At 37.6% G+C, this 14,541-nt stretch overlaps 1 protein-coding gene across 2 annotated transcripts in view; it reads left to right on the top strand.

The window, feature by feature from the left end:
• Positions 1 to 14,541, top strand: part of snx29 (sorting nexin 29) — a 144,882-nt gene that overhangs the window by 56,696 nt on the left and 73,645 nt on the right. For both annotated transcript variants that reach the window (XM_052103465.1, XM_052103464.1), the window contains exon 15: positions 8,604 to 8,710. In XM_052103465.1, the coding sequence (XP_051959425.1) occupies positions 8,604 to 8,710 (107 nt within the window). The remainder of the gene's footprint in view (positions 1 to 8,603; positions 8,711 to 14,541) is intronic.

Here is a 14,541-nt window from a genome sequence, read left to right as displayed (position 1 = left end):
TTATTTCTGATGTCTGCTCTTTTATTCAAGAGTAGATTAAAGGGAAATTGCCCCAAGCATTTAGTTTTTCCTTCTGATGTCGATTGTAAAATAGAGGAAAGTAGTACCTCAACTGAAAAGTGAAGTACACAGGATGAGTTTGCCCATTATTGAGGTCCCTACATCAAAGAGAAAAGTAGATCACCTCAGTCTGTGACAGTACTGTTTTTTTGAGTCACCCATTTTTGCACTTTTCTTGCTTTTTTTTGTTGTGTAATCTTTCCCAAGTTAGATTCTGGTCAGATAATGATGATGTAGGCATGGGTTGATCAAATTTGTAAGTTGGAACTTTATATGCATTACAAACCCTTTATGGTTATTCCTGAAATCCCACTCTATGTTTCCACTCTCCAAGGTGCACAGTGTTTGGCATGCAATTTGGTACACGTAAAATTGACTGCATCCTGTACTTAGTAGAGATCGTTCACTGATGGAATAATTTGCTGTTGTTATCTCTAACGGTCTCCCAGGAAGCGACTGCTGCATGATGGGAATAGATTACTTTGATCAACACTCTTATTAAGTCCTGCAGATTTTTCTTTTTTTTTTATGCAGCACATCAGCAGAGACTAATTTTTCATCTGTCTGTCAATGCTGTGTACATTCACTCCCACAGATGTATTGAGGGTGTGTTTCAATATGTGGCTTGTCTTTATGTATGCATTCATGTCTTTATATGATGTGTATACAGCACCGTCTGCCAAGCATTTTTATAATTCCACCTGTCCTATAGCATATTATCATTAACATGATATCATGAATAATCATGAGATTATAAATGAAACCATATGCCAGTCCATATTTCCTCTGTTTAATTCAAAATGGTTTATTATCTGGTTCATATTGACATTTTTTTTTATTCTCTTTTGTATGTTCTCATAACAAAGATCTATGATGCTCAGCAGGGTCCTAATTTCTCCTAATTTCTTCAGATACAAGATCTCTGAGAACTTCTCTTTTTGACAGAATTCAGATTAAAAAAAATAATAAAATAAATAAATATATATATATATATATATATATATATATATATATATATATATATATATATATATATATATAAATCAGAGACCCAGCTGATTCTTTCAAATGTAATGATTAGAGGTCGACCGATATTGTTTTTTTCAGGCCGATGCCAATCTTTTGAAATCCGGGTCGGCCGATGGCCGATTAATGCAGCCGATTTATTTTGGCCGATATTTGACCGATATGTGCTTGTTTTTAACCTCTTATTTGAACCTTTAATTTGAAAGATAAAATGTAACACAAATAATTACTTAAGATAGACAACATTTCTCAACAAATACATTTATTGAACACTTGACACTTAAATTAAAAATGTATAATGTAAAAACATATTGTATAACTAATGTATAACAAATATATTAAATAAACAAAGCAGGTGTTACGAACTGCTCCGAGACACGAAGGTTGAGATCCAAATGCAGCTTTAATTAAGGGGCAATCCAGACACGTAATCCAATATTCAGAGCATCCAAGAGAAGCACAGGCATAACTAGGGATGGGTATCGTTAAGGTTTTAATGGTATTACTATCTTACCGATACTGCTTATCGATCCGGTACTTCAACTGTATTCTTAACAGTTTTTTTTGTTATAATATATATATTATAACAAATGTTTATTAGGATGCTCCATGTTTATTAGGATGCTTCCCCTTTAAGACCGAGTCTAATAGGCTCCTGATGCGCCATATTTTCTCCCAACTATTTCCATAACTACGTCCATTTAAGACATAAACTGTGTTTAAGTGAATCTCCAAGTCAAGAATCCGGTCGTTTAGACATATTTTTGTGTATAGTTGATCGTTTAGACGCGCACATGAAACCCAAAGTAGCCTATACTTTGCTTGTCTCGTTGCGGTGTGTTTCGGAGCGTGCGCCACCTTGGGAACGGTATCTCTTGCGCTCTTTTTATTATTAAATGCGTCCCGCAATTTAGCAACAGTAACTAGACTGCATTTTACAACAATCACCGATCGCGCTGATTCTGACGTTAAGTTTGAGTTTTAGGGAGAAATGTCAGTGCACCGCTGTGAAGAGAAGGAAGTTGTGCTAGACAGAATGCGGCTTATGTATAAATATTATTTTTATAATCTTTGGAAGGCGAAATATAAAATAAAATCACACTAATATCACAGATCTAAACCAGGCTACGTTTGAATGTTTAGTTCTGTCACTCATTTAGCTGGGCTGTGTTGTGCTCGCTGTGCGCGAGATCTCTCTCTCTCTCTCTCTCTCTCTCGCTCTCTCTGACTGCGAATAGCTAAATTGCATCACAGACAAATGGTTTCATAGAATTATTATACATAGAAATGGCTGGCGAGATAAAATAACTTTCTCTTTATAGCAATAATAAATGTATTTTCTTAATTTCTCCAGTACCGACAGCAGAACCGATAACGTCTGAGCTTACCAAAGCCAGTCCTTCAATAGCATATCGCGTTGGTATCTTTTTTATTACTTATTTCTCTGCATTGAGTGACAACCCTCTCAAATATAAGACACACAAACAGAACAAATAAAAGTCTCAGATTCACTGTCTGTAATTGCAAAATTCTTGCTTACTTACTGTGACATGATAGCAACCCTTCTGCTGTGATAATGCAACTTCAACTACACTATCAATATCCAAAGTAGCCGAATGTCATGTCGCGTTTTTTCTCGAAGTTGGCAGTAAAATATCAAAAGTTTTTAATTAAATATAAAGAAGTTATACAAATTTAAGCCTTACTGTTTTCTCCAAGGAACTTAGCTCCTTCCTTAGGCACTGGATGAGGTCTGCTCACTCTGCTGGAAAATGACTCTAGGGGCAGCGTGCATGGAACACGTGTTCCACAACAACACTAGGCTGCCCACAGATGCGCCTGCCTAATAATCGGCTTGATATACTTGGATATTGGCCGATGCCGATTATGTAAAAAAAAATGCTAAAAATCGGCTGATTAATCGGTCGACCTCTAGTAATGATATCCTACACCAAAGATCGACTTTTAAGGCTGTCCAGACCAAAGTGATCCATATTTTAATTTGGGGAGCTGGTTTATCTTTAAAGCAATAAAAACGTAATGTTATAGTCATTAAAACTCTCACGGCCAAAAAAAACAAAAACATTTTCCCATCATGCACCAATCAATTTGAAGGAACAGAAATTAGATCCACTGTTATTAGGTGCCCTCCTTGGTGACATTAGCATTGTATTTAATTTCTTCTGGCACATATAATACTCTTAGATACACACATTGTAAGAAAACCATAGAAGATTAAAGTTACATTTGTAAAATCTATTCAGAATATTCCTGCACACAAAACTAAAACATACTCGTTCTTGTCCCGCTATTCTCTTCTGGAAAAACAAGAGAATGAGCTCTTGACATGTATTCCAGTGCATTTAGTTAATTATACAGATGTAATTGAACTAAATGATGATCTACATTAAAATATGTGTGCACAAAATCCTCAAGGATATAATAAAACTTCCAGATAGACTTATGGGGCTTGCACCTATATGTAGACTATATTCATTAATTCTCATTTCTTTTAATGTATGTTTTGTTATTTAATATTAGCTGCATATTATATAATAATATTAGCGTGCTTGACATTTTGCAATTGCTCTAGACCTCATGCTTCCAGAGGTTCGTTTCCATACATGCACAGATGAAAAACCGAACATAAACAAAAATTATGTTTTAACAGTTATTAATGTCAGGAGAAACCAAAGTTAACAACATATTCCACCGTTAATGTAGCCTACATATTCAGCTTCATCTGGTAATAAAAATAAAATAATTACGTATTTAATTAATAAAAACCTAATAGTAATCATTATTAGTATTATTATTAATAATACATTATAATATTTTATAGATAGGCATATAAGGCATATTATAAAATATGCCTTCTATATGCCTATTCATTAAATATAGAAACTCTAAATGTAATGGTGCTACATTTAAAAATGTTTTATTTAGTTTAGACTAGGGATAGACCGATATATCGGCCAGGCCGATTAATCAGATGATATTTCGGCTGATAACCATGTTCGCTTGGCCGATTAACTGAAGTGTTAACATTCCCTTGCGTCAGTTCCTACATCTACTAATAGATTTGTCAATGGATAGGCAACACTTTCTGTTTCCAAGGTTTTTTCTTTTTAACTTTATGCAAATTTGAGGAAATATTGCATAAAATACGTGTTTAACTTTAGAAGGTTTGTGTACATTTGATTTGCTGTTGTTAAATTGTATTTTGTTTATCAGAATTCATATCGGCCATCGACTACCCTGCTCTCTACATATCGGTATCGGCCTTGGCCATTGAAAACCCCATATCCTTTGACCTTTTAGCAGACTAATTTGTGGGAGACACCCACAAACTGTTCTGTCTGAATACATATACAGATAATTTTGCTGTAGCAACAGATACAGATACAATTATTGTCTTAGATAAATTTCAATAAACAGCCAATTTCAGTAGCAGAAATTTCATCCTAATGTCGCAAATTCCCCAGTGTTGGGAAGGTTACTTTGGAAATGTAGTAGATTACAGATTACAAGTAACCCTATTTAAAATGTAATAAGTAGTGTAACTATTTCAATCACTTTATTAAAGTAATTTAATATAAATAATATAAATAATATTAAAATAAATAATAATAACTGATTACATTTGATTAATCAAAATTTCTAACTAATGTTTTCAACTGTTAATCATTTTCAAACATTTAAACCAGGCAGGGTTTACCTTACAGTAGTACTCAACACTGATTACTGTCAGACTTTCAAAATCCTTCATCACTTGAATTAAGATTATAATAATTTAATTTTAAAGCACAGCACCACAAAATCAGACTTTAGCACCTTTTTTTACTTTGAGATCGTTCTGAGGTTAAATACATATTTAAAATCATTGGTGCCCTGAATTTCACAACTCAGTGACCTTGTGAGTCATTAATGTAGGTTTTGCTACAATGCTGAAATAACTGCAATATTAGATCTGACATGGTTACCAACCTTATTCACAGAGGAAAAACATTAGCTATATATTTTCTGTCAAAGGGTTCATAAATAGAAGTGTGGCTAGTAAAGACATCTTTACATCATTAGCAGACTAGCTAATTTGTTATGAATGGATATTAACATCGTTAAATAAACGACTGGACATGCAACAAGCAATACAGAGCTAAAATACGTCTTGAATGCACATTAGTAGCATGGTGTGGCAGGCGGGAGTAGGCAATGCCTTTCCTACTTTATTTAATGAATGCTTAGTTAACTGTAGGCTAAGTTACATACCTGCAGATGCTTCCTCAGGTTTGACATTGAAACCTTTGATGTCGATTTTAATAGTTGGCAAACATATTTTGCACTGAACTGTTATATTTGCACCCTTTTCTGATTTCTGGATGAAATTATTTTTAATTTCCAGCACTGGAACTTATTTTTATCACTCACCATGGCAACTCTCAGACAGGTTGTAGCCTAAAGCTTTCAGAGGCAATGTGGATTGATGTAATTGGCAGACGTGGTGTGCTGCAAATTCAAGAGAACCAATCAAAAGCATCAGAATAGCATCACTTTACTAAACTGCCTTTAAGTGGCAGGAGGCATCGTGCACATCAAAAACAGCAACAAATTAATATTATTCAACAAATCCTAGCTTTTTAAAGAAAATATTCAGATGTAACGACTAACTTTGTAATCGTTAACATTTTCATAACTGTAATTTAATTACACATTTATTATATACAGTGAGGAAAATAAGTATTTGAACACCCTGCTATTTTGCAAGTTCTCCCACTTCGAAATCATGGAGGGGTCTGAAATTGTCATCGTAGGTGCATGTCCACTGTGAGAGACATAATCTAAAAAAAAAAATCCAGAAATCACAATGTATGATTTTTTAACTATTTATTTGTATAATACAGCTGCAAATAAGTGTTTGAACACCTGTCTATCAGCTAGAATTCTGACCCTCAAAGACCTGTTAGTCTGCCTTTAAAATGTCCACCTCCACTCCATTTATTATCCTAAATTAGATGCACCTGTTTGAGGTCGTTAGCTGCATAAAGACACCTGTCCACCCCATACAATCAGTAAGAATCCAACTACTAACATGGCCAAGACCAAAGAGCTGTCCAAAGACACTAGAGACAAAATTGTACACCTCCACAAGGCTGGAAAGGGCTACGGGGAAATTGCCAAGCAGCTTGGTGAAAAAAGGTCCACTGTTGGAGCAATCATTAGAAAATGGGAGAAGCTAAACATGACTGTCAAACTCCCTCGGACTGGGGCTCCATGCAAGATCTCACCTCGTGGGGTCTCAATGATCCTAAGAAAGGTGAGAAATCAGCCCAGAACTACACGGGAGGAGCTGGTCAATGACCTGAAAAGAGCTGGGACCACCGCTTCCAAGGTTACTGTTGGTAATACACTAAGACGTCATGGTTTGAAATCATGCATGGCACGGAAGGTTCCCCTGCTTAAACCAGCACATGTCAAGGCCCGTCTTAAGTTTGCCAATGACCATTTGGATGATCCAGAGGAGTCATGGGAGAAAGTCATGTGGTCAGATGAGACCAAAATAGAACTTTTTGGTCATAATTCCACTAACCGTGTTTGGAGGAAGAAGAATGATGAGTACCATCCCAAGAACACCATCCCTACTGTGAAGCATGGGGGTGGTAGCATCATGCTTTGTGGGTGTTTTTCTGCACATGGGACAGGGCTGACTGCACTGTATTAAGGAGAGGATGACCGGGGCCATGTATTGCGAGATTTTGGGGAACAACCTCCTTCCCTCAGTTAGAGCATTGAAGATGGGTCGAGGCTGGGTCTTCCAACATGACAATGACCCGAAGCACACAGCCAGGATAACCAAGGAGTGGCTCTGTAAGAAGCATATCAAGGTTCTGGCGTGGCCTAGCCAGTCTCCAGACCTAAACCCAATAGAGAATCTTTGGAGGGAGCTCAAACTCCGTGTTTCTCAGCGACAGCCCAGAAACCTGACTGATCTATAGAAGATCTGTGTGGAGGAGTGGGCCAAAATCGCTCCTGCAGTGTGTGCAAACCTGGTGAAAAACTACAGGAAACGTTTGACCTCTGTAATTGCAAACAAAGGCTACTGTACCAAATATTAACATTGATTTTCTCAGGTGTTCAAATACTTATTTGCAGCTGTATCATATAAATAAATAGTTAAAAAATCATACATTGTGATTTCTGGATTTTTTTTTTTTTAGATTATGTCTCTCACAGTGGACATGCACCCACGATGACAATTTCAGACCCCTCCATGATTTCGAAGTGGGAGAACTTGCAAAATAGCAGGGTGTTCAAATACTTATTTTCCTCACTGTACATTTATACAGATTACAGTTACATATAATTTGTAATTAAATTACGTAACACCATTACATGTAACTAGTTACTCCCCAACACTGGAATTCACAGTGTGATAAGTCTGTAAAATCAATGGATTCTCAGTGCTGACATATTGTAAACTCTAGTGTGTTGGCGCCCTGTTTCCCACAGTGTGAGAAACTTCACACACAAACAAAGCTACATAAGTGCATTTATTATTAATGCTGTCAGGCACGGTGGACTGAAATTAAGGTTGAGCAGCACATTGGCAATAATTTGAATCCGGAGCTCTTGCTGACAGCAGTGATGTGTTTATGTGTTAGTGGGATGTTTAGACCATTGGCAAAGCACAGATAAGACTCCGCGCTGAAAATAACGGGCAGCTGTGTGCGGGTGATGTGATAATGTTCAGGATTGTTGACTTGCACTCCATAGACTTATTCACTACTTTATGACAAACTTTTCAGCTAAGCGACACCTCCTCGTCTTCATCATTTTCCCAGCAGATCTATGCCCAATGGACCCTTTGTATGCATACAGTATATTCACCGTGCTGACGATCATCTATTTTCGGCCACCCCTTGTCAGCCGGTACACTAGCATTTAACAGCCTGGCCTGTCTAATCCACCAATCAATCTCTCCCTCTCCACTTTTGGAAATACGTAGATTTTCTTTCTGTCTTGGGACATAAGAAATGAGAGAGTCTAACAGCTGTTCCGCTGAAAGTCAGCCAGGTCCGGGGGTTGCTTATTGCTTTCTTTGTTTCTGTTGTCCTGTGGTGCCTCAAGCAACATTTGTGTTGTGAAAGTAGCACATTTTAATTGAGTTTTCAATTGGTGAAAGATTCCTTCCTGCTTCTCATGAACTCAATGGATTTCAGCAGTGACAGGCGGCTCCACCAAAACTAGATTAAGCCAGATTTAAAGGCTACAGCATGGCAACATTGTAAGGAATCCAGAAGTTTGTTGGTGTGAACGACTAGCATGTCAGAGAGATTGAATGTTTTCTCTCATATTATCTTTTAAAAAACATAATAATTTAAAGGAAAGTACTCAAACTTTGCAGCTAGTCTTAAAGGTGAAGCGTGCAATTTTTGTGTCACTAGTGGCACCAAACTAGGCCTGTTTTGCATTGTTTTCTGTTTCCTAATGCCAGTTAAATTTTGTTCTCTGTTCCACAGCATTAGCTATTCAGAGGAATTGTGATTATCCCCCTCCAGTCCCCCAAAACAGATCTGTGGCTGATATAGAGGACCTGGCTGCCAACTATGAGCGTAAACTCATCGAGGTGGGTACTGTCTGTAGCTTCTTTAGCCAACCGCACTTAAACTGTTCAGCTGTAACCTCAGCGTAATGATAAACCAACCCCTAGCACTCAAACATTCAACACTGCATTAAAGTAATTTTAATAATGTCAGTGGTGAATATATAATGACTTTAATATTGGCTCAGTTGTCTTGCGACATCATATGTGATGTTCTTTTTATGAAAGCGGAAGCATATAGATTTAAAATGACAGATGTGGTCTAGAAAATGAAATGATTTTGAAAATGACCATGATTTCAAAAAGGTATTTTATTAAATGTTTGGTGAGCTCACCTTGGCTTTCGAGAGAACAACATCTACAGAACTGTCTGGACAATAGCTTGCAGAGGTTGTTTGAATAATTCATAAATGGCCCTGTACATTTGTAATGACTTCAAATTCTGCTTATGTTTGATGGGAGTATTCTTTAACTTATTTATGTATTTATTATGTATTTTTTAACATGTAATTTATTCATGTGCTCATTTGCTTAGTTGTCTGTCTCGATAGGGTTTTCCAAACATGTACATGAGGGCTGCCTGCTTGTAGTTTTTAAAGTTACATTTCCATCTCTAATAGCTTTATTTCATTTTGGTTGGTGAGCAGGCATCGCTCTTTTCTCCTGCCTGGATATGTAAAAGAGTGTTAACTTGTGATTTGTCTCTGGTGACAAATATAGTATTTTCTTCCACATTTCCACAAGAGCAGCAATAAATATGGACTAAATTATTGTTTTATTACATTTGCTGTGTATTTATACAGCTAAACAAATTTTTTAAAGCTCTACTGCTTTAAAACTAAGAACAATGATGGCTCCACATTTGTTGTTTGTTATTGTTTTAAATTATATAAAAGTCTGCATTTATATCTATAAATCTGATTAAATTATTGTTTTAAATATTCTATTCTATTAAATATCAAACATTCCATAGAGTCTGTTTTAAGAAGGGCTTTTCTGGTAAGTTTTTAAGATGAACATTTTTATTGATTTTTGACAAAGAAAAACAAAACATTTAACTCCCACTACTAACCCTCCCCTTCCCCAATCAACAACCCCACCCTGATCCTGACCCCCAACGAACATCACACACACACACACACACACACACACACACACACACACACACACACACAAATAAATAATAATAATAAAAAGATATATATATATATAATAATCATACACATCTAAAACTACGCCTTTCTCTCCACATGCCCTTCCCGGGAGTCCCCCAAAAACTTCAAATAACTGCCCCATTTCCCATCAAATGAATCTCAGGTCCTTAGCCTTCTACACGACACCTCCTCAAAGGCTGCCACCCTCCCCATCTCTTCGCACCACTTCTGAATTGAGGGCACACCAACAGACTTCCATCCCCTTAAAACAATCTGCCTGCCTGTCATAACACTGGTCAGGACCCAATTGATTATGTATTTATCTCTTATATCGATGACTGCCCCATTGGCCAAAACACAGAGTCTGGGCCAAATGAAACCCGAGTGCCCAACACGTCACACACAAACTCTAAAACTTCTCAGTACACCACCAAAAAACATGGGCCATGTCACCATCCTCCGATTGGCATCACCAGCACGTGGGTGTGTCTTTAAGATCAAGCCTATACAATATAGAGGGGGTCCAATAGAATCTATGCAAAATCTTAAATTGCATAATGCGCACACTTGCATCTCTATATACAGACTTGAGGTTTCTTGAATCCTAGCCCACACTCCCTCCTCCAATATCAAGCTAAAATCTTTCGACCATAATCTCTTGATGGATGTTATATCTCCATCCCCCAGACTCTGAATTATTGGGGAGTAATACACTGATTCCTCATGACCTTTTCCAAAAGCAGTAATTACCACTCCCTGAGTGTTTACCACTTTAGGGGGGTGTATGCTACTCCCAAAAATAATAAAGGGCAGGCGGCGCAGCTGTAAATACGGTGGGGGAAATAAGTATTGAACGCGTCAACTTTTTTTTCAGTAAATATATTTTTAATGAGGCTATTCTCATGAATTTTTCACCAGACATCAGTATTAACTCAAGAAAACCACAAATGTAAAGAATTCATAACATTTAAAGTCCATAGAAGTTATGTGTAATAAAGTGGAATGACACAGGAAAAAATTATTGAAGGTGCTAAGAAAATGCAGTTCTCCAAGGCAAGGTAAGGCAAAGAACCAGCTGAAATCTGCAAGTAGTTATAGTGTAGTAATTATACCTCTTATCTGTGCAAATTAATATTAGCTGGGTTAGTAAATTGATGGTCTATAAAAAGGCTTTTCATTACCAAGGTGTCATACAGAAAACATCTCATGATGAGTAAAAGCAAAGAGCTCTCCCAAGACCTTTGCAACCTTATTGTTGCAAAACATATTGATGGAATCGGATACAGATGTATTGCAAAACTTCTTAGTCTTCCAGAAAGCACCATTGGGGCCAATATCCGCAAGTGGAAGCAACATCACTCCGTCATCAACCGGCCACACCCAGGAGCTCCTTGCAAGATTTCTGACCAGGGAGTCAGAAGAAAAGTCAGAATAGTAGCACAAGAGCCAAGGACCACTCAGAAAGAGCTCCAGAAACACTTGGTGGCAGCAGGTACCATCGTCACATAGAAAACAATAGGCAATGCACTCAAACGCTATGGCCTCTGTGCATGCTCACCCCACAAGACTCCATTACTAAAAAAAAGGCATGTCGAAGCTTGTTTAAAGTTTTCTACAACTCATTTGGACAAGCCTATGAAATACTGGAAGAGTGTAGTCTGGTCAGACGAGAGCAAAATTTCAATGTTTGGCTGTCATACTACACAAAATGTTTGGAGAAGAAATGGCACTACACATCACCCTAAAAACACTATACCAACTATTCAGTTTGGAGGTGGAAACATCATGGAGAAGAATCTGCTGCCATCCACCAGGATGATGAAGATGAAATGTGGGTGGACTTTTCAGCAGGACAACTATGCAAAGCATACAGCAAAGGATACTTTCCATTCTTTAATGATTCCATATAAACTTCTAACAAAAGTGGAGCCAATTCTGTAGCATAAGATCTAAAGATCGGCAAGGCCTTAATTACCTCACCAAGCTCCTCCAAGATTATCTCAGAATCAAGATAATTATTTTGCTCAGTCGTCAGTTTAGGGAGTTCTAATCGTTCCACAAAATTTATAATATCTTCATCAGAAGACAAAGACTTGGAGCTATAGAGACTGAGATAGAATACTTTAAAAGCATTATTAATATCAATGACTGGGATACAAATTTCACCACCAGCAGATTTCCCAGATGGAATGGTAGAAAAGTCTGCTTTGTCCCCCAACTCAAAGTATAACTGTCTGGCCTTGAATAGCCAAAACACCACCTTCTGCAACAAAATGGTTATATCTGTATTTCAATTGGGTCAGTTCTCTGATGCCATCAGATGACATTTGGTGCTTTATCCCTGCCTCTGCACTTATATTCCCTTACTATACTATACTATGAGACAGGGATGGACAGACCATAGGAGCACTTGGCTATTTGACTTGTGGGTTGTCTGTCGAAACCCAGTATATGTACAACATAAATATAAAAAGAGATAAAGTGAAAAAAAATTCTGACATTGTCAAGCGGAACTGTTGAAACTGCAGTGTAGGATTCTGGCTCGCACTCCACTACTCTCTAGTGTAATCATCATGACAGTTTCATGGCCGAAGTTCCAGCCACCACTCTCATTAAAAATAAATTGGGTCCTTGCAGGTAACTTTTTCCAATCGGCTTCCTTTGCTTTACTTTCGTCCCTGCCACTGGCCTCCATTTCTTCTGCTGAACATGAGTTTCCTCATCTGTTACAAGCCAAATGTAGTGAATCAATCCATCCATCATCCAATCATTCAAATCCTTCATTGATCCAAGTCTTCATTAATGATATGTTGTACGTTTACTTAAACTCTAGTCTTTAGTACTCAGACCTGAGTGTCTGTTTCTTAAAGCATTATATTTCTTATTGACTTTTTCACCTGGAGGCTGCAGTGTATTGTTCAACATGTTACAATATGCAGTATTTTATGTAAGCATCGTAGGCAACATTCGTAGCAGTATTGTAACCGTAAACATAAAAGGCACATACAGTGGTGGCTGGGGGGTGGGGGGTGGGGGGGGGGGGCATGATTACAGCATACAGTAGTGGTTTTAACCACAATGCAATTGTATAGGCCTCCGGACATCGGTGGGAAAGCTTATTAAAAACAGCTTGAGACATGTTGTTTTGCTGTTGTTATGTTTTTTTCAAGTAGGATTTTGTGTTTCAAAAAATTTTGTGTTTCACCCAAGCGCTCTCTCTCACATTCACATGAACAGATGTGCCAGGGGCCGTTAACACCGAACATGTTTTTGCGTGCGTCTGCTCTGTTTTTTAATCAATTTCCTTTGTAAACACGCTTTGGATGAACGTCCTCGACTGCTGCACCACGTCTCGCTATTTCTTTTATGTCTCATGCAGGACTGGCACAGTGTTAGACATATTGTCAAGTTAAAAATGGCTTCAGGTCTCAAAAATGCATGTTGAGACCCCTTGTTTCTGTTTCATTCATTGTGCTGCATCTTGATCATTTTTAGCGCAGGTGTCACAAAGATTTAACCAGATTTAACCAAAGATTTGTACCCAAAATAACATGTCTCAAGCGGTTTTTAATAAGCTTTCTCACCGATGTCCGGGGCCCTATGCAATTGCATGGTGGTTAAAACCGCTACTTTATGATGTAATCATGATCCTGCATGTGAATTTTCACAGAGCATCTTAAGAGCTTTAAGAAAGAAAACCTGTCCTTTTGTACAAAAGGAGTTAACAGAGTTAATGTCACAACTTTGCTTATTTGACTACTGATCATGAAATCATGTGGAATCTTGAATATTTCTTATATTATGTCATTGTAATCATCATGTAATCACTAGCACGTGAGAGGAGCAGGATATTTTATTTATAAGAAGATTTTCACTCCTGCATTCCAATCTACATCTTGATGTAATCCTTCCTCATGATCACGCAGCGTGTTTTCATCAGATGAATGGGAGACTAAACACTTTTAAAGTGTGACGAGACTCACACTGCACGTGTAAGCCATTCACGCATCATGAGCCAAAGTGAATTGCGCAGGCAAAATCTTAACTTTCTTTCCAGGTTTAATTTATATTTGGAATAAGATATATTTTGCCAAGTGTGTTTTTTGATCCACACAATGTGGGTTTATGTTTTCTCTTTTAATCGTTTCATGTAATTTTGAGTGTGACTATGGTTTGAGGAGGGTGTACCTGTATGCTGGGTTGGAAATCTCATTGATTATTAGTGGCGTTTTCATTATTACATCACGTGTTGTTCTGAAAGCAAAAAGAAACAAATGAAACACGGAATGTAGGCTGTCATCTGCGCAGCCTGACCGAATCAAAGCAGCGCATTTACTCGCACAATTAACCAAAAGTGAAGTGCTGCCGGCTCATGATATGCGAATGGTTTGCACACACTAAGCGAGTCGGTTGGGTATACTGCAGTCTCGTCACATTTTAACTTTTTGTTTAGCCTTCCATTCAGCCCATGAAAACACGCTGCGTGATCATGAGGAAGGATTACATCAAGATGCAGATTGGAATGCTGGTGTGGAAATTATATCAAATACATAAGTTAACTTCTCTCTTGCCGTTTGCGGCGTGCCAGTGATTACCCCTCTGCATGCCAATGCAGGCATGCGTGCTATAGGTTGCCGACCCTGTACTAGAACATGCAGTGTTCACTATTCTTTTCAAAGAAATTCTGTATAAAACAACTAA

Source organism: Xyrauchen texanus, chromosome 33 (assembly GCF_025860055.1).
Source record: "Xyrauchen texanus isolate HMW12.3.18 chromosome 33, RBS_HiC_50CHRs, whole genome shotgun sequence".
Taxonomy (NCBI): domain Eukaryota; kingdom Metazoa; phylum Chordata; class Actinopteri; order Cypriniformes; family Catostomidae; genus Xyrauchen; species Xyrauchen texanus.
The sequence above is the reverse complement of the archived record's forward strand: the minus strand, read 5'-3'. Positions and strand labels throughout refer to the sequence as shown.